Source organism: Erinaceus europaeus, chromosome 12 (genome assembly GCF_950295315.1).
Source record: "Erinaceus europaeus chromosome 12, mEriEur2.1, whole genome shotgun sequence".
NCBI lineage: Eukaryota > Metazoa > Chordata > Mammalia > Eulipotyphla > Erinaceidae > Erinaceus > Erinaceus europaeus.
This window is the reverse complement of record NC_080173.1, coordinates 53,755,842-53,777,516: the sequence shown is the minus strand read 5'-3', so window position 1 is coordinate 53,777,516 and position 21,675 is coordinate 53,755,842. Positions and strand designations below refer to the sequence as shown.

Genomic DNA, 21,675 nt, shown 5'->3' with positions numbered 1-21,675 from the left:
TCTCCCTCTCTGTCTCCCCTCCCCTCTTTATTTCTCTCTGTCCTGTCAAACAAAGTAGCAAAGGGAGGGGTTGGGGGTGAGGAATAACCACCAGGAGTGGTGGATTCATAGGGCCAGCACCAAGCCCCAGTGATAAACCTGGAGGCAAAAATAAAAAGTTTTTTTTCAAGTTTATTCAACCTTCCTGGTCCCCACCTACAGGGGGAAAACTTCACAAGCAGTGAAGCAGGGCTGCAGGTGTGTCTCTGTCTCTCTCCCTCTCTATCATCCCCCTTTTCTCTCAATTTCTGCCTGTCTCTATCCAATAAATAAATAAAGATAATAAAAAATACAGTTTATTCAACCTTAATATTCTGCCTCATGAATTTCCATTTAGCTGTCTTTCAGTCAGGCAACTGCATGTTTGCTGTCTTGGGTAACAGGTATGCCTTTTGCTTAAGACTCCTTGTGTAGCTAGTCTGATTCTTCACATACTTATATAAAAAGTCTCCAAAATCTGCATGCAGTTAAGCTATTGATGGATTTAAAAACAAAACAAAACTGTGTACTCAGTAGCAAAAACAGTCAAGCCAGTAATATCAGAGACTCCAATCCAGTGCTTTAACTTGAAGCCAGTTCTGTTCAGTGTCTTGTATTTATTTGTCCATAGCTACCGTATGGAACTTGTACTTAAGGTTCTGGAAAGAAAAAGCTTCATATAAGCTCAAATGTACTCTCTATGTTCTCCAAATCACCACATTGTGTGCCTCTATTAGGATAATGGTAGTAATAATGGTTGTCATTCTCACAGTAGGAAGTAGTAGGTAAAATATCATCATTGGGGCACACTCTTACATTTTAAGGATTAGGCTAGATGAAGAACCACAAGAAGATTTAGTCAAATAATAGTACCTTAGAAAATACTGAAAACTTTGAAGCCCAAGTATGTAGCAGTACTTTCCAAATATAGCAGTGTTTAATATAAATTCTATGCTTATAATTTGGTAGCTCTTGACTAGGCTCTTAGTTCTGAGTCACTTTAAAAAAATATTGTTTATTAACACAAGATAAGGAGAAACAGGGAGAAGGAAAGGGGGGCATGAGGGTAGATAGTATAATGGTTATGCAAAGAGGCTGTCATGCCTGAGGCTCCAGAGTCCTAGGTTCAATCCTCCACACCACCATAAACCAGACCTGAGCAGTGCTCTGAAAAAGGAGAGAGAGAGAGAGAGAGAGAGAGAGAGAACCACAACATCACTGGCATATAGGGTGCCAGGAATTTAATTGGGGATTCTTTTTCTTTAAGTTACAGAGGGAGAGACAGAAAAAGAGAGACACCATAACACCTGCTGTGAATGGTGCTGGGGACTCAATGCCAGGTCTTTGTTCATCAAGTGTGTACTCTACTAGGTGAGCTATCTCCTGGCTCAACTTTATTTATTTATTTACTTTTAAATTTATTATTATTATTAGCCTCCAAGGTTATTGCTGGGGCTTTGTTCCTGTACCATGAACCCACTGCTCTGGAGGCTATTTTTTTCCTTTTTTTTTTTTTCTTTATAAAAAGGAAACCTTGACAAAACCATAGGGCTCAACTTTATTTTTAAAAACTTACTAACAAGGGGGAAGAGAGAAAAGCATATGCAGTGTCAGGGAACAAACTCAGGATCTCATGTTTGCAAGCCCTGTGTTCTACTGCATTAAAGAACTAACCTTAGAGAAGAAAAGGAACATCTACCAGCAGGGATAAATAGCATAATGGTTATGCAAAGAGATTCTCGTGCCTGAGGCTCCAGGGTCCCAGGTTCAATCCCTGCAACTACCGTAAACCATAAGCCAGAGATGAGCAGTGCTCTGGTTAAAAAAAAAAAAAAATTAAAAAATAATAATAATAAATTTTTTTTAAAAAAGGAACATCTACTATTCTCCCTACTTGAGCTTCCGACCTGCAGCTATATGTCATTTAAAAAAATTTTTTATTTATTTTATCTTAGAGAGATACAGCGAGAAAGACCAGGGCACTACTCAGCTCTGACTTATGGTGATTATGGGGATTGAACCTGGGACCTTAAAGCCTTAGGCATAAAGTCCTTTTGCATAACCATGATGCTGTTTCCCCAGCCCTGTATGTTATCTTTCTGTTTGTCAAACATTCAGAGAAACTGGAGGTGCAGGGACCCTCAATTCTGCATGTCATGTGGGTACTGGGCCCTACCAGGACAGGAGGAGCCTCTACCAACTTGAATCATTCCTTCCTATACAAAGTCTTGATGAGAGGCCTCAAGGCACTCACAGGGTGGGGCAGTACCTGGAAAGACCTAGGTGCCAACTGACAGGATGTAGATTAAAAGCTTTGCTTCATTTATAGCTATGCATAGTTAATCCTACTCAAAAGTTTTTTTAAAAAATGAACATTTTTTGCTAGACCATGGCTTGTTTCTCAGGGGAAGAAATTAGCTTTTTTTCTTTCTTTAATTTTATTTCTTTACCAGAGCACTGCTTAGCCCTCTGGCTTATGGTAGCTTTAGAGATTGAACCTGGGACTCAAGGGTCTCTGGCACAGAAGCTTCTTAACACAACCATTACGCTATCTCCCCAGTCCAGGGAATGAAGTTTTCATAACAGACAGACATAAAGTTTGAAGGTGAGGGTAGGGCCAACAGGCAAGCAAAGGACCAAAAAGAATGTCCTTAGATGGATTATAAAAATTGATTTGTTTCCCTGTACCACCATAAAACAGCTGAACACTGCTCTGATTAAAAAGAAGCTCATTTGTTCAGCCTTTTATCCATTGATGAGTGAAAGTACATACAGTAGTTCGATAAACTCTTAGAAGAGGCTTAGGGTGGAAGAAGTCAGCCTGTGGAAGAGTCTAACAATAAAGTAGGAAGATTTGGAAAAATAAAAGAAAAAGAAGAAAAGAAATAGTTTGTTTAAGACTGGATGAACAGTGGGCCGGGAGGTGGCGCAGTGGGTAAAGCATTGGATTTTCTACATGCCTTTTTGTTGTTGTTGTTGTTGTTGTTGTTTGTTTGTTTGTTTGTTTTGTTTTTAAAATCAGAACCCTGCTCAACTCTGATGTGTGGTGTGGGGGATTGAACCTAGAACCTCGGACCTTCAGGCATGAGAGTCTGTTTGCATAACATTATGCTATCTCCCTCACCCCAAGCATTGGACTCTCAAGCATGAGGTCCTGAGTTCAGTCCCCAGCAGCACATGTGCCAAGTGATATCTGGTTCTCTCTCTCTCTGCCTCTCCTTCTTTCTCTCTCTCTCCCTATCTTTCTTATTAATAAAGAAATAAAACCTTTGGGGAAAAAGTTTTTTTTTTTTTTTTTTTTTTTTTTTTTAGGTAGAGACAGAGAATTTGAGAGGGGAGAAGGAGACAGAGAGATACCTGTAGCCCTGCCTCACCACTTATGAAGCTTTCCCCTGTAGGTGGGGTCAGGAGTTTGAACTCAGCTTCTTGTGCTTAACCAAGTGCACCACTGCCTGTCTCCTTAAAAAGAAGAAGACTGGATCCAGAACACATTTAGATATTGTTTTGGTGAGGACTAAGGCTATTGCAGGAATTGACAGTGATAAGCTTATTTCTTGTGGTTTTCTTTCTTTTTTTAAGAGTAATTTTCTTTTTAAAGAATTTTTATTTATTTATTTATTTATTACTGGATAGAGACAGAAATTGACAGGGTTGGGAGAGATATAGAGGGGAGGGAAAGAGAAAGATACCTGTAGCCCTGCTTTACCACTCATGAAGTTTTCCTCCTTCAGGTGGGAGCCAGGGGCTTGAACCTAAGTCCTTGTGCAATGTAATGTGTGTACTTAACAGGTGCGCCACTACCTAACCCCTTTCTTTCTTTTCTTTTCTTTTCTTTTCTTTTCTTTTCTTTTCTTTTCTTTCTTTCTTTGTTTCCTTGCTTCTTTCTTTCTTTCTGTTAATTTCTTTATTGGGGGATTAATGTTTTACAGTCAGTAAATACAGTGGTTTGTACATGCATAACATTTCTCAGTTTTCCACATAACAATACAACCCCCACTAGGTCCTCTGTCATCCTTTTCCAGGACCTGTACTCTCCCCCACACCCACCCCAGAGTCTTTTCCTTTGGTGCAGCCTCTTTCTTTTTTATTCTAATTTCTTACAAATTCAGAAAGTTTGATTTCTCTCTTTTTTCCTCTCCTTTGACCCCCCCCCCCCTTTTTAAGGCAATGGTTTAATACTTATTTACAGAACTGTAAGATAATAGGGGTATAAAGTCCCACCATCAGACTTCTGTGTCCCCATCTCCACCATTGGAAGCTGTAGTAATTCTCCCAAGGTTGCCAATATTGGCTGATTCTATAACTATATCTATGTTTATATGCTTTTTAAAAATATTTATTTATTTTCCCTTTTGTTGCCCTTGTTGTTTTATTGTTGTAGTTATTATTATTGTTGTTGTTATTGATGTCGTTGTTGGATAGGACAGAGAGAAATGGAGAGAGGAGGGGAAGACAGAGAGGGGGAGAGAAAGATAGTTTTTTCTGTGAATCTGGTGTTTTCCCTTTCATTGATGATATTAAAACAGGATTCCTGGTGACAAGCTCATTAGTGGAATGGGGGTATAGAACCCTCTGGGAGTATGGGCCAAAATTCTTTTTGGGATCCAGAATGTGGGAGGTCTAGCTCCTATAGCTACTTCTCCCTTGGACATAGGCACTGACAGGTTGATCCATCCCCCCAGAACAAGGCTATTTCTTTTCACTTAAAGAAAAATGAGGCAAGCCTTAGAGAAGCTGACCATCCTTTAGGCAAGGTTTCCTAAACTGGTGCGGAGTGAGTCCAGTAATGGAGCAATTGCTGATTTTCTTGGTACCAGACACCGTGGTAAGTACTTAGGAATACAAGGATGAGTTAAGACCAGGTTATAGCTCACCAAGAGTATTCAGAGGGTAGATATAGGACTTTTGTGTCTGAGACTCTGAGTTCAGTCCCCAATACTGCATACTTCCCTGAGCTCTAGTCACTCTCTTACTTTCATTCATTAATAAAGTATACTGATCTTACAATGCCTGAGTTTACTCTTAAGACATGTATGGTCCAATACTAGTGATCGTGGTAATGACAACAATGATACTAACAGCAGCTAGAATGCATTGTATACCACTCTAAGTACTTTTCCTTGTATTTTTTTAAGTCCTGTTATTATTTTTTTATTTTTATTTATTTATAAAATGGAAACATTGACAAGACCATAGGATAAGGGGGGGGGGGTACATTTCCACACATTGCCCACCCCCAGAGCTCCATATCCAGTCCCCTGCCTTGATAGCTTCCTACTTATCCCCCTGGGATTAGGGACCCACGATCATTGTGGGGTGCAGAAGGCCAAAGGTCTGACTTTTTTTTTTTGCCTCCAGGTTTATCGCTGGGACTCGGTGCCTGCACTACAAATCTACTGCTCCTGGAGGCCATTTTCTCCCGTTTTATTGCCCTTGTTTTTATTGTTGTTGTAGTTATTATTGTTATCGTCATTGTTAGATAGGACAGAGAGAAATGGGGAGAGGAGTGGAAGACAGAGAGGGAGAGAAAAAGATAGACACCTGCAGACCTGCTTCACTGCCTGTGAAGCGACTCCCCTGCAGGTGGGGAGCCAGCGTCCTTCCGCAGATCCTTGCACTTGCGCCACATGCACTTAACCCACTGCGCTATCGCATGACCCCCAGGCCTGACTTCTTAATTGCTTCCCTGCTGAACATGGTCGTTGGCAGGTTGATCAATACTCTCAGCCTGTCTCTCTCTTTCCCTAGTGGGGCAGGGATCTGGGGGAGGTGGGGCTCTACTTTCCCATATTTGGGAGCCACTCTCTCCCCTGATCCAGCTTTCTAGTCCTTTTTCCAACTCCTCTATTATTTTTATCTGTCACTTGAGGAAACTGAAGCTGAGATTAAATAAATTACCCAAAGTAGTTTAACTCACTCCAGAACCACACATTTAGTGATTCTGGCATAAATTTAATGGAAGCTTAGTAGTGATATGGAGGGATATGTAAAATATGAACGCAAAAGGTATCATTTCAAGTTTGGCTTGAAGCTTCTACAATTTGTGTCAGTTTACTTAAAAGGTCAGGATCAGGGCAGGAGCACAATACATATTAATGTCTGAAGCACTCAAGTTCCCAGGTTCAATCCCAGCACCACCCTAACACCATCAGCTAGTACTCAGCAGTGCTCTAATGAAAAGAAAGAAAAAAAAAATCAGGATCAGATGGTTCATATATGATAGATAATATTACTACATATAAATGAAATTATTTATTTACCAGGAAAAGTCAGAGCTTTCATGTCCTTCAGTCAGCCTATTTAAAAATGTATAGTAAAAGCTAAACTATAACAAGAAGATAGTCAAAGACAGAACTGTAGGGCAGGAAAGTAATGGAGGCCCCAAGAGGCGGCGCAGTAGATAAAGCATTGGATTCTCAAGCAGGAGGTCCCAAGTTTGCTACCTGGCATCCTGTGTGCCAGAGTGATTCTCTGGTGGTCTCACACACTCTCTCTCTTTCTCTCTCATATTAATAATAGATAAATCTCTTTTTGTTAACCTTAGTCATTTGCTTTTATTGAGGAAATGCTTTACAAGACTATTGTTGTCTCAAGGGTACAACTGACAAATCTTTTTTTTTAAGGTAGGGAAGATAATGGAATGACCCTGTTGGTGAGCAGCATATTTTTCCCAAATCCACGGGACCAGCAATCATAGAGCAGACTTGCGCTATATACTGCTAAGAAAATACTGCTAATCAAAAAACTGGCTTCAGGGTGTGCCAGTTCCAGAGATGTTAACTTGTGGGGGGAAGTGCATGTCTTAGAGTTAAATACTTACTAATGGGGGGTCAGCTGGTGGCACACCTGGTTGAGTGCACATGTTACAGTGCACAAGGACCTGGGTTTGAGTCCCCAGTTCCCACCGGCAGGGAAGAAGCTTCACCAGTGGTGAAGTAGGGCTGCAGGTGTCTCTCTGTCTCTCTTCCTGTCTGTCTTCCTCTCTCCCTCTCTCTCTCCCCCTTTCCCTTGATTTCTGACTGTCTCTATCCAATAAATAAAGGTAATAATTTTTTTAATATTTACTAATGATTTACTAAGTAGAGCCACTGTGATGAGCAAGACTGAAATAGTCCACAGGCTCACAGAGTGTATCATCAGATTGGAGTTGGGGTGAAAGATAAGCGAGGCATGGCAATAGCTTCATGGTAAAAGCATGTGCATGGACTCACTAAATTTTGGTGGATTGAAGTGTAGAATGGGGTGGCATATATGCTAAGTCATGACATTGGAGAGTAGTAAATAGGTGGTACAAGATCACAAAATTAATAAATAAGTACCCTATAAGCTCTACATCATTTTTCCCCCTTTCATCTCAAGTCAGTAGGATGTTCCTGAATGATTAGCAGAGTGTAACACTACTGTCTGAAAGTTCACTCTGACTGCAGTGGAGAAAGGAGTGGAGGGTAGGGCGCAGGATTAGAGAGGAGAATGGCAAGCTCTCTCCACCTGGTCAGATGCCTGCTTTGCCATGCCTAGCCTGGCCTCTATCACACTGGGGAAAGGTTCGGTGCTGTGCTGTCTTTCCCTCTCTCTTTGTGTCTGCTTCTTCATTTCTGTCTTAAAAAGGTTACGGGGGTCGGGCGGTGGCGCAGTGGGTTAAGCGCATGTGGCGCAAAGTGCAGGAACCGGCGTAAGGATCCCGGTTCGAGCCCCCGGCTCCCCACCTGCAGGGGAGTCGCTTCACGGGCGGTGAAGCAGGTCTGCAGGTGTCTATCTTTCTCTCCCCCTCTCTGTCTTCCCCTCCTCTCTCCATTTCTTTCTGTCCTATCCAACACCGAATTGCGTCAACAAGGGCAATAATAATAACCACAACGAAGCTACAACAAGGGCAACAAAAGGGGGGAAAAAATGGCCTCCAGGAGCGGTGGATTCATGGTGCAGGCACCGAGCCCAGCAATAACCCTGGAGGAGGAAAAAAAAAAAAAAAAAAAGTGAGGTTAGAGTGGCAGAGCTCTAAGTAACAACAACAAAAATATTTGCAACAGTGAAAATAGGTGAATATTAAAATAACCCAAGTAAACAATTGTGAAGATAGAACTATAGCACTGACAGTAAACAAAATCAAAATGTTAGACAACTAGAATTGAATGACTCTGGTGAGTGAGTGTCTGTTGGTGGTATGGAAAGAAAGAATCAAGGCTACTCAGTTTGGGAGTCTTTATTAATACCTAAAGTGGAAAAATAGAAGACTTGCTAGAACTGCTGGTGGGAATGTCAGTTGGTCCAACCCCTGTGGAGAGCTGTATGGAGACCTCTCAAAAGGCTAAAAGTGGACCTACCCTATGACCCTGCAGTTCCTCTCCTGGGGATGTATCCTAAGGAACCCAACACATCCATTCAAAAAGATTTGTGTATACCTATGTTCATAGCAGCACAGTATGTAATAGTCAAAACCTGGAAGCAAGCCAGGTGAATGGCCGAGTAAGTTGTGGTATATATACACACTGGAATACTACTCAGCTATTAAAAATGGTGAATTCACCTTCTTCTTCTTCTTCTTCTTTTTTTTTTAATGCTTTCAAAATTTTTTTTTTTTAGTTTTTATTTATTTATTTATGAATTCACCTTCTTTAACCCATCTTGGAGCTTGAAGATAATCATGTTAAGTGAGATACATCAGAAAGAAAAGGATGAATATGGGATGATCTTACTCATAGACAAAAGTTGAAAAATAAGATCAGAAGGGAAAACACTAAGCAGAATTTGGACTGAAGTTGGTGTATTGCACCAAAGTAAAAGACTTCTGGGGTGGGTGTGGCAGGAGGGGGAGTCAGATCCTGGAACATGATGGCAGAGGAGGACCTAGTAGGGGTTGTACTATTATATGGAAATATTATGCATGTACAAACTATTGTATTTTACTGTTGACTGTGAACCATTAATCCCCCAACAAAGAAATTTTTTTTTAAAGACTTGTTAGAGAAGATAATGAATTTAACTTTTCACTTGTTAATTTTGAAAAATCTATAGAGTATTCTAGTGAAGAAATCTACTAGGTGGTCTGAAAAGTGAGTTTCAAGCTCAAGAGAGATTTTAAACTAAGTATAGATAGATAGTATTTCTGTGTGACTCAGTGACATTCATACTCAACAGATTGGAATGTCTGTGTTTATTGGCCAGGTTGCTCTTTCAGCACTGCACAAGACAGCCTGCCAAAGTCTTACTATTTTCTGTCTTCTCTTCTGATTCTCTGTCTTTATTAAAACACCTTTTCTTCAGGCCTATTATACCCTTTGAGCAGCCAGGGAGGTGACCTAGCAGATAAAATTCATTTCTAATGTTTGAGGCCCCAGGTTCAATCCTCAACATCATGTATGAAGGAACACTGCTCTGACCTTTCATCTCGCTCTTATTAACTTGTTGCTTTAATTAAACCTTTAGAATACAAACCTAATTTCCTCCTTAAGTGCTTTTAGAGATACGGGATTTGCTTCCGTTTTAACTCATTGACCCAGTGGTTCTCAACGAGAAGTAACACATCCCATTACATACACAGTGTCCCTGTACTTTTGGGCTTTTGGAAAAAGCTCTTAGGGGCGCATGTAGTAGACTGACACCAGGAATGCTAAGAACTCTTCACATGCACCAGATAGAGCTGGAGAGATAACAGAACAGTTATGCAAAAGACTATTATGCTTGAGGCTCTGAGGTATCAGCTTCAATTCTCAGCATTACCATAAGTCAGAACTGAACAGTGCTTGGTAAAGAAAAAAAAAGTAATGTATCTTTTAATTTATTTTTTATTATCTTTATTTATTGGATAGAGACAGCCAGAAATAGAGATGGAAGGGGGAGATAGAGAGGGAGAGAGACAGAGAGACACCAGCAGCACTGCTCCACCACTCATGAAGCTTTCCCCCTGCAGGTGGGGACTGGGGGCTTGAACCTGGGTCCTTGCCCCCCAAAAAAGGTAAAATAAAATAAACTTTGCAGTGTGTAAAGTAGCTCAGTTGGTAGAGCATTGACGATACATGACTACGGTTCCCAGTTTAATACCCTATGCTGCATACACCAAAGTGGTACTCTGTTTTTCTCTGTGTCTTTCATATATGAAAACTAAATCTTTTTTTTTTTAAATAATAATGCCAGAAAGCAGGGGTAGATAACATAATGGTTATGTAAAGAGACTCATGACTGAGTCTCCAAAGTCCCAGGTTCAATTCTTCAGTATCACTATAAGCCAAAGCTAAACAGTGCTCTGATTAAATAAATAAATAAATAAATAAATAAATAATCCAGATAATACCATACCATATAATGAAGACATGTCTGCAGAAATGCCAGCATCACTTCCACTAGGAAATATTCAAATGTGAAATTTATGTTGTGAGTCAGACTTGGGCTTTTCAAGACCAGTACCAGAAAGTAACCTACTTGCTAAGGATTATGTCTAAGTAGAAATTAATTAAAGACACACTTGCTCTACAGAACACATTGGATGAAGTCTTACTGTTGGTAGGAATGTCAGAAATTTCTGACAGATTAACTTGCCTATATGTAACGACAGGGATTCATTTATAGTTTTAATTTCCTTGAGTCATATGAACAATTCCTTAGATAGGATGTGAAGACCCACTATTATAAATAACCCCCACACCCCCCCTTTTTTTTAAACTGTGGTTCTGGGGCCTTGCACATATGTGATACCACTGCCTCTAGGCCAACTTTTTTTCTCCTCTTTTTTTTTTAAATAATTCTATTTTTATTTTATTATTGGATAAAGACAGAAAAATTGAGAGGGATAGAGACAGACACCTGCAGTCCTGCTTCATCACTCATGAAGCTTTACCCCCTGCAGATGGGCACCAGGGGCTTGAACCTGGGTCCTTGTGCACTGTACTGTGAGTGCTTAGCCAGGTGTACCACTGCCTGGCCCCCCAACTTTTTATTTTAGAGACATATGGGAAGAGAGAGAGGGAGACAGAGAAAAGAGGCTTATCATCCATGGAGCCTCCACCAATGCCACAGTGTTCCCATATGGTGCCGGGGTTCCTGCAGGTTAAGGTGGGTAATCTTACCAGGTGAGCTATCACCTGACCTCACCCCTTTTATTTTGTTTATTAAACAAACCCAGGTTGTAAGCAGTGTATTAGCTATACTCTTATCTACTCTTTTTTGTAAGTGCCATCTTTGGGACTCTTCATGACTGTGAGAATAGATAGAAAATACCGTAAGAGAAAGGAGTGATAATATTTTTGAATATGAGGAAAACAGGAGCGCATCATTACCACAGAGTATGTTAATTTTTATTTAATTTTTTTTTTTTGTATCTGTGTTCACCTTAGGAGAGAAACCCTTTATCTGTGAAATCTGTGGTAAAAGCTTCACCAGCCGCCCCAACATGAAGAGGCATCGCAGAACTCACACAGGCGAGAAGCCCTATCCATGTGATGTGTGTGGCCAGCGGTTCCGTTTTTCCAACATGCTTAAGGCCCACAAGGAGAAGTGCTTTCGGGTAACCAGTCCCGTGAATGTGCCGCCTGCTGTCCAGATCCCACTTACAACTTCCCCTGCCACCCCAGTTCCTTCTGTGGTGAACACACCCACAACCCCAACCCCTCCTATCAACATGAATCCTGTAAACGCACTTCCCCCTCGGCAGATCCCCCACCCCTTCTCACACCTTCACATCCACCCACACCCTCACCACCCACACCACCTTCCTATCCCTCCAGTCCCTCACCTGCCACCACCTCCAGCTCTCTTTAAGAGCGAGCCTTTAAATCATAGAGGCCAGGGTGAGGACAACTTTCTGCGGCACCTGGCAGAGAAGAACAGTTCAGCACAGCATCATTAACATCCATCTCCTTAAGTGTTCTCTGTGAGTTATGTTCCCATACATGAGTTTGCAGAAAGAGAGTCGGTGAGCATTTCTGTAGCTGTCAGCTGCCACCAAGAGCTTTGTCATTGTTTTGGTGAATCAACACATCCAAGGGGAAAAAAAACAAGACTTATCTTGAGCTCACAGAGGGAACTATCATCTGAACCAGGGGAACCACCAAACTCAAGCCCAGTTTGCTTGCATTTTCTGGTGACTTTTATAAATTTCAAATACTTGGACTGTGGAATTTTATAATTTCATATCAGCTGATGAGGTATGCTTGCTTTTTATATCCTGGACTTCTCCTCAAAGAGGGGATAGGCCAGGTTTTCTTTGTACTAATCGGGAAGGCTGTGAGATTAATCCAGAGCATTAATTGTATCACTGTGTATCATATAAATTCTTTTCAGCTTTTGGTGCTGGCTACAGAGTTCAGCTAGCCATGTTTCACAGTATATCAAGCATTATAGAGAAAGATGGAAATTTTCTTCTTTGTGTAGCTCTCCTAACACACTCTTTATTTTACTACAGAAATTATTTTAGAGTTTTTGTATAGACTTCTTTAGTAGTCTGTTTCTAAGATGAAATGTATTTCAATAAGCGGTGTAATTTTTTCAATGTAGCTGAACCTATGTTGTAAAATAGAAAAAAATTTATAATCATCAAAATGTGATTCTTAAAGATGCATATAACTTCTATAGTTCAAAATTATTCTTACATCCGTACAAGTCAAAGGTGCTTCAGAGACTAGATGTATCTGAAATGGTTTCCAGACCAGATGACTGCAGAAGTGAGGCTTTGCTTTCAGAACCTGGCATAAGTTCTTGGTAGTTTTTTTTTTTTTTTTTTAAGTCTTTGCTCAGTGTTCAGGTATCTATTGGGCTCACTAACATGCTCCTGCCATTCATGTTACACCTGATGCCGTAATTACATTAAAGAGGATTATTTTCAGAGGATTAGGCCTTTTCCAGGAAAGTCACCTAAAGCTTGAAATTTTTGAAAATTTGAGTAAATCTGTTCATGGTCAAAATGAGGAAGTGGTGGGAAGTATTTCATCTCAGTCATGTCTGCTTCTCACTTCCCTTAGAACCTGTTCATGTCCAACCTTTATGAGATGGAAAATTGAAGTCTCATTCTGAGACTGCTTTATAATTCTAGAATTGTTATAGGAAAAAAAAGATAAAATAGTACACTAAAATCACAAACATGTTGATAGTGGCTGAGATGTTTGCATGAGAACTCAAAAACCGGTTCTGAGGTTTTAAATGCCTGTGCTAGCACTGAGTATAGCTGTAACTTTGAGTTCTAAAGTTTAAATTGTAGTGAGGGAAAGAAAACCCCTAAATTTTGCTGCCCTTTCCTCTGCACATAATTGTGTGAGAGCAGGATTTGTAAGTGATTAGTGGGCATTGGATCGACCTTCCTGTGGTGCATCCCGTGAGTACCCATTCATTGGGGAAACTGACGATCCTTCCTAGCCGACTGAATCCACATGGATCCCAGTCACTTTCAAAGCCAGCAACAAGCAGACGCTGTTGACTGGCTACGGAAGAAGGGCAAACGCTAGAAGAAGAAGTGGGCGGTACCTTTAAAGCTTTTAGGCAGACTGCTTTTTCAAGTGTGGGGAACTTCAAAAAAAGCATGATCATTCAGGAGCTTATAGGAAAGGCTGAATAGAAGGGCTAATGTATTGATTGATTATATTTAATAGATCACATTTATCCAGATTAAAATCTATAGCTAAGGATTTTTTTTTTTTTTTTAATCTCAGAACTGAGTTCCAGAGCTAGGTCTGTTTTCTCTCTCTCAATCTTGAACTCCCTTGATTTTTCTTTCCTCGGGTTCTTACACTATTGCCTGAATAAGAATTCTGGATTTTATTTATTTATTTTTTATTAATTGTGCAAATATGCTTTAGGGGCTTTTCTAGCTGATTTATCTCGGTGGTAAGAAAAAAAAAAGGAACCCTTCTAATAGAGGTTAAGCCCCTATTTTTAAGGTACCACATTCTCTTCTTAGTTTTATGGTTTTATACTTGTAGACCTTTTCCTTCTGATTACTGCCTTTGTGTTTTTACAGTGAGCATAGGAAAAATTTGGATTGAGGCAGAAAAGTATCTCAAGACATAGCTTTTTTCTGTCTTTGAATGTTAATTCTAAAGAATGTTATTTTAAGTATTTGTATACATTCTTTGAATATCCAGTTACCCAAACCAATAGTTAATCTCTTATTTGTGAAATATCTTTAGTAGCTGCCTTCCCTTACTCCTACAATCTCTTTTGCATTCCACAACACATTTGTGAATCTCTACCTTTATATAGTCATGTCATACTTCATAGTCAGGCCTGGACTATTAAAATCATCATTTCAAAAAAGATATTAATCATAGCTTATGTCAACTGGTTATCTTATTTTACCCTAAATAAATTTTCATCATTGGGCAGCAATTCTATATCAAGACTTGAGACCAATAAATCAACCATTTTATGAAATATATGATAATTATATAATAGGTAGTCATCTTTGATTTTTTTTTCTTTATTCAAGTGAATATAGCCATAAGAAAATGTCTGCTATTTAGGAAAACCAGTAGTAAGCAAATAATCACCACTGCCCTTAACAGATGGGGGGGGGGGGAAGCAACATTATAGATGGGGGGGGGGGAAGCAACATTATAACATTTTATCAGTACAATTCTTAGTGAACTGTCTTGTGGACTGAGTAGGAATTTTTAATTTTCAGAAAAACTGGTCAGAAATTATTGACCCCCTTATTACTATCAAATTACATGTGGATTATGAAATGCATTAAGAATAACTACACCACTGCTTCTGAATATAAGAATGGCAGGATTAAGCCTTAAACATTTATATGCATCAGGTTTAGCATGCTTAAGACTCAAACTCAGGGTTGAAATATAGTAGGGATCCTTTGTTAAGATAAAAGTGGCATGATGGGTTCCCTCCCACCTGTGGCTCTGGACCCCAGTAGATTCCTTACAACTTACTGCCTACTTGCTATCTTTAATATGGAAAAAGTACCACAGATGAGTTTGAGTTCTCAGCCCTTGTCTGTGTTTAAGTCTTTCAAAGACAGCAAAGAGCACATTTCAGCATTAGGTGGATATCACACTGAGTTTGTTCTCACTGCTTAATTTTACTGTCTTCAAAGGTTTGTATCATTTTTAGGGCTAAGACTTACTTGAGGAAAATTCCCAAGGAAATAGTTATATTATTCAGATATAATTTTTTCCTTGACCTTAGTGAAAGACCACTTGCTGCTTTCTCAAACTGAGTCAGGTCACCTCATCTGAATTCGATTTTAAAACTTGGATGAAGAAAGAAGACGGAAAGTTGAAACATACGGCTTCTTTTCCACTTTTATGTGTGATTTGATTTTTGGTTTTAGCGAGCAAGGAGGTCTCCACACAAAACTTTATATGGTAGTTCAAAGGAACTTTTTCAAATCAGTTATGTATACTTTCAGTCTACCATTTACATTAATTGTTATAAATTAATGATTGAACATGGACATTACCCTAGTTGTACCATGACTTAAAATACTACATGTGTTGGATATACCTTTTCATTGTGGTTAACACTCCCTATAATTTGTCCCTAGTGAGGACAAAATCCTCTGAAGAGGTATTTGTAAACTTCGAGTCTGCTACTTCTTGAAAAAAAGATGTTCAGTTTTTATATTTATTGAATGGGTTTATATGACTAGTTTAATTGTAACTTTACTGAGAGTTTCAGGTTTTGAGGAGAGTAAGCAAAAATAGCAGTCCATTGCAAATGTGTGTGTATTTGTTAAATTTTGCAGATTCCAGATGGTAAAACAGAATGGTAGATGGAGTTTTATTGTTAAAAGAGAAGAGAGAGAGAGAAGAGGAAGAAGAAGAAAAGTGAAATCAGAAACCCTTCTGTTTGTGCTACTATATATATAAAAGAAATAATTTTTACTCTGTTGCTGATGCACATAATACATATTGATGCTCTTGCAGACTACATGGGAGATACTAGTTACAGTTAAGGATTTTTTCAGCTACCATTAAAAAAAAAATCAACTCACTTAGAATTCTTCAGACTATAATATTGAACAAGTAAATACTGGGTTTTAGTTTTCCTTTACCTAAATCAAGATAGAAAATTTCTCAAAAGATCGTTTTTTGGGGAACAAAAGGTCACTAGAGATAGTAGCAGTATTATGCAATACCCTAGCTAACCTGCTTCTGTCATCTGTAGCATTTATAACAGGTAATGATGACCTTCCAGTCCTGGACACTACCTCGATAAAGCAAACCAGAGATCCTCTCTACACTTTCTATGGAAGCCATACAAATTGCCACCAATAGATCCACTTTCATAGTTCTATATACTTTTATACTCTCTAGAATTTTTATAGACTTTATGATCAGATCTCTTTGTCTTAGAGGTTAGGTTTTGCAAGATTCAAAGGAAAATCAAACTCCTTGGTTGTCCCAACTTTGAAGCTTTGACTTCAGTAAACTTTTTAAAGAACCAGATAGTACACCTCTTAACCAGTTTTTCATTTAAGTCAAAACTGTCTTTGCACAGATGCATATCTGGAAAACAAATTTCTCCTTTTTTTTCCCCCCTAAGCAGAAGCTATGTTGCTATAAGAAACTACTTATAGTACGGATTTCTACCCCATTACTTTCTGCATTACTTGATAATATATTGTCTCAAGGTTTCTGGAGTTGTTTTTATTTCCTTATGACAAGTAAGTGACAATACACCTCTCTCTAATCCTGTTTTCTCACTGCAACTTCAGTCTCTCACTCTGTTCTTGAGTGCCTTCAAAAAAGCCAGCATCCTGGAACATCCTTTTCCTGGTCTAAATCCTACCTCTGATGAGTTCATTCTCCCTGAATATTGGAGTTCACACTGATTCCAGTTGCTTTGGCTCTACAAATTAGCTAAAATCTTAGATGAGAATGTTGAACATAATTGTTTTGTCTCCCACTCACCCCCATGCCATTTTTATGTTACATTTTAGACTCCTGCTTCTCATTTCTTTGCACAGTACATCTCCAATGATGAGGGCTTTATTCTTAAATCACTTTCTTTTTTTGTTTCTTCTTTAGCCAGCATCTAGTCATTCCTTTACAATTAAAAGTCACGGACTATCTCTCTTAAATATCTTTTCCCAAACTTGGTCTTTCTGAATGCTGCTCTTGTTGTGCCTGCTTCTTTACATTCTCTCCTAGAAACTATTTGCAAAGCTGTAGCCATAATTTAATTTTAATCAAGTTAATTTAAAATTGTTTTCTGAATTTATCAAAAGTCCTTTACTGGGCTTTTGTTGTTGTTGTTGTTGTTGTTGTTTTTCTACCAGGGCACTGCTTAGCTCTGGCTTATGGTGGTGCAAGGGACTGAACCTGGGACTTTCAAGCTTCAGGCTCTCTTTGCATAACCACTATGCTATCTACCCGTCCCCTTTACTGGTTTTTCATTTGCCTCTTTCCTATACCTCAGAGACTTCCAGTTACGTTTTTCTACCTGTTCTCATCTAAAACCATTTTTAAAATATGATACATAATATATGAAGGATATAATCAAAAGGGGGGTTGCAGTGTGTTCTCCTTGTGATATGAGCACCTTATTGATAAGACTTACTAGGAATTGGTTAATATTTCACAGTCAAAAACTAAAGTTGTGCTGTGTATAGGTCTTTTGTTCCCTTTCAGTTTTCTCCTAAACTGAAAATAGATGATGAGGAAATTGTTTTTTTAACTGAATGAAAGCTATTGATTTTTTTTTTTTTTGCTATAGTCAAAAGAACTCTTTCCCTTTTGACTTAAAATGTCATGCCTCTTCTCTTTAAATTAATAATACTAATACTCAGGTTTTCAAGACTAATAACCACATGAAGTGGGAGTCTAAGAAGGCAGCTGTTATTAAATTCTTAATCCTTTTCGTCTGAAGACAGTATGTTACTGGTGGGATGGTGCAAAATTGTGGTAACTGATTATATGTGATCGTGAATCAACTCAAGACATCTGAAGCCTTCATTGGCAATTCAGAGTGGGAAGTCTATTTTGCGAAATGCGAAGGTAGATTTCTACATAAATAAGAAAGAAGGATTTCTTGTTTTAAGTACTTTTTGCTTTTAACGTGTTTAATGATTGACCTAGAAGTTTTCCTAAAGTAACCACTTTGAAGTTTGTGTTTTTCTCTTTGTGGTCACAGGCAGTGCAGTAATGGAGCACCACAGTGGGTTCATCTCTGCAGGCCCCTCATCCCTGAGACAGACTTAGTTGTTTCATATCTACGACAAGGACCGTTTGAGATGCAAATCAAAGAGAAACTTGTCCTGAAAAAGTGTCCCCTCCGCTTTCTAGTTCCAACTTCCTTCACACTACTTGAGCTTCTCTGATGAGATCAGGGTTGCTCCAGATTACTTGAAAACAATTTGGGGGACACTAGGAAATAGCTTGGGGCAGGGCAGATAAGAGGTTGAGTTTTTCTTAATTTTAGAGGAAAATCTGATACTTGCTTTGCTGGTTTTGGTCAACCAAAAAGTCTGCCTCTACACTGGGTGTGTCAAAAAATCAGGCTATTTCTGAACATCTAGCTCCTTTGAACAAACACTGCTTCTTCCCTACCTATTTTCTACAGGTGGAAGGGGACCTTGTGATCAGAAGGACAAAGCAGCCAACTTTCATTTTGCATAAAAATTGAAACTGCTTGATTGCATTGAAGGCTGGGAGGAACAGTTTATTCTTCTAGAATCTCTAGACCTAGAAATATGTTTTCTGTGCTTGGTTATTCAACTGGTTAGCTTTATTAAAAAGTGAGGAGGAAACTATGTGGCATAATTTTGGTATTTACTTCTAAATTTGCATCTCCAAAGATATATGCAGCTCCAGAAAATGTGGTTTCTTCTTAACCTTATACACATCTGAATATTCATTTTATTCACTTCTTGACTATGATTCTTTTCCATCAGCAGTACTGGCATGGTCCACAAGGGAGCAACAAAGTACTTTAACTTCTTTATTCTCAGCCTTCTAAAGAAAGATCCTGCTTGTTAGTCACTCTTACAGGACCTCCTCCTTAGCTCAGTATTTATTAATAGACTTTGAGTATGAAGACATTTTTCCTTATAACTAAGTCCAGTAAGTTGATGAGACTTCATGACTCAATCAGAGATTGATGTCTGGGTCAGAGGTCTTTGTGGGTCAGACATCTCAATCAACCTTTTAAAATAACAGTTCTCAGACTGAAAGCCAAGACCTTCCCATGGGAGATCCATTGTGTGCTAGATGCAGAGCAGGAAGGTGGCCCTCCTTTCTTCCAAATCTGCCACCAGCATGGAACTATCACATCTCTGAGAAGGACAGGAGTGGCAAGGGGCAGCTACAGTGTGAATAAAGAAATGTTGCGATGCCATCTCTGTTTCAAATGGATGCCTGCTTCCTGACCCATGCAAGATTTTCTGCAGGCGCTGCTCCTCCAGCTTAGGAGGGGGCTGGGTGCCCTCTGCCAGTCACTGGCTTAGGACACGTAGCCTCCTTCAACTCTCTGACCACAAGAGTTTTGTTTGTATTCACAGCAGTATCTTCTTCCCAGTAAGCGGGTCAGTGATCAACTAAAGAGAAATACCAGACCATAACTATTTACTCTGCAGAGCCAGAAGGGATTTACATCCAGAATGACCTTCTGGATGTTATGTGCCTAGCTCGGGTTTTCCCAGCTAAGTCTGACTCTGAGCAATACAGGTAAATAGAGGTGTCTGTCTATATATCGCAACAAAAAGGAAAAAAAGAAAGAAAGAAAAGGGAAGAAACTAAAGCTGTGACAGGTTTAGGTAGCAAAAGGCCAGGTGTGTGACTTGGTAGTTTTTGTTTTCCCCAACAGTACTAAAATCACTTGCACTTTTCCTCATTTCTTAAAATCCAGTTTGCTTGCCAGGAATTCTTTCATATTAGGTTTACAAAGCTTATTATTGAATGTTGAACATTTGTCCAAAGGAGTTTGACAAAAAACAGAAGCTGCTTGGTCCCTGTTATGCCTATTAGGTCACAAGGATTAAGGCCTCATGGCCAGGGTACGTATGTCAAGTCCAGAAGGGGTTGGTGTCCCTTTCCTACCTCTAGGGCTATTGAAGGTTAAGTTTGAGTCATAGGACAAGTACCTCTCATTCACACTGCAAAGATTAGAGGAGTCTTTCAGTTGGGGAGGTGACAGGTAGGACAGGATTTCTTAAGGTGGGGGAGAGACCACAGAGAGGGGAGCTGCTTGACCCCAGAGAACTGCAGTGAGGTGGAACTGAGCTCCCCTCCTGAGTCTCCAAACCGGCCTCGCTTCCCTGAGTCACCTTTTTTTCCAGTATCCTGTCAGACCCTTCAGTGTACTTGTTTCTCCCCTTTTGTTAACTATACAAATATTCTTGGTTAGCAAATGAAATGCACTTTTTTTTATTTCAACTCAATCATGATTTTAAGTATAAAAATTATAGACTGTTAACTACTTTTTTGTGTGTATTTTTAACCACTTGATGTAGCATTGTCTGTTTTATTCTTACAAGACTCTGGTACAAGGTGTGCCACTTCATGATATTTCTGAGATGCTGGGCCTTTGGATATGTACGGTAACCAATTTAATGCTAATGTTCAAAGTAAAAACAAACAAACAAACAAAAAAAAACAGCTGTTTTGTGTCTTCCTTCACTTTATGTCTTCCTTATCCTCAGTTGACAATAGTTTGAGGTCTCCTAGGTGAATGAATTGTCACTTTTCTATAAAGTGGATGGTCTTGATTATGAGCTGTCTGTAGTCTGGTAACAGGCTGTACAGCCCATAAGTCTGGCCAACCTCTTTATGAAGGCTAACATGTCTTCAAGACTGCTAGCCAAGTTTGAGGAATTTAGTCTCTTATTTCTGTTGCTGCTTAGGTCAGTCCTGACTGGTAACACTACTCTTTGCCCAACAGAGAAATAAAAGTATCATAGAAGATGGTATTTGGAAAAGTGACCATGTTTAAAGGAAATAAACACAGATGGCAGCAGCTTACAAAGTACATTCAGTTAAAAAAAGCAATGACTGTAAGATAGGACACTTGGGAAGCCATTTCTCTTCCTAATCCTACCCCGTTCTACTCATGGACTCTTTCGATTACTCCACAGATACTCATTGAGTACCTAATATATGTACACCCACTGCGGAGCCAGCAGTGAACAGGGTAGAGCCCTGCTTTAGTGGAACATTTGTACCAGTGGAGTGTCCTACAGTAAATAAACCACAAGTCAGGTGGTGAGCTCCCCTATGAGGCTTGCCTCCAGAGCTATTGCCGTAGCTGGAAGACCAGCTAGTCTGTCACAAGCCCGTCTACCTCAGCATCCCCCATGTTTTGTTTCCAGTGAAAGAGTTAAAGGAAATCTCATGGTTCAAGGTTCCCTTCCTTTGAAACTGCTTAAATGCGGGAGTCGGGCGGTAGTGCAGTGGGTTAAGCGCACGTGGCACAAAGCACAAGGACGTGCATAAGGATCCCAGTTCGCCCCCGGCTCCCCACATGCAAGGGATTCACTTCACAGGTGGTGAAGCAGGTCTGCAGGTGTCTCTCTTTCTCTCCCCTCTCTGTCTTCCCCTCTTCTCTCCATTTCTTTCTGTCCTATAAAAAAAAAACAAAACTGCTTAAATGCAGGGGGCCAATTGGTAGTGCAGTGGGTTAAGCACACATGGCATGAAGCGCAAGGACCAGCACAAGGATCCCGGTTCAAGCTCCGTACAGGTGGTGAAGCAGGTCTGCAGGTGTCTATATCTTTCTCTT

General features: G+C 39.7%; 1 protein-coding gene across 1 annotated transcript in view; it reads left to right on the top strand.

Annotated features, from left to right (window-relative positions):
• Positions 1-12,573, top strand: part of ZNF652 (zinc finger protein 652) — a 58,526-nt gene extending 45,953 nt beyond the window's left edge. The window contains exon 6 of the mRNA XM_007525632.3: positions 11,346-12,573. Coding sequence (XP_007525694.1) covers positions 11,346-11,857 — 512 coding nt within the window. The 3' untranslated portion in view covers positions 11,858-12,573. The remainder of the gene's footprint in view (positions 1-11,345) is intronic.
• The last annotated feature ends 9,102 nt before the right edge of the window (positions 12,574-21,675 follow it).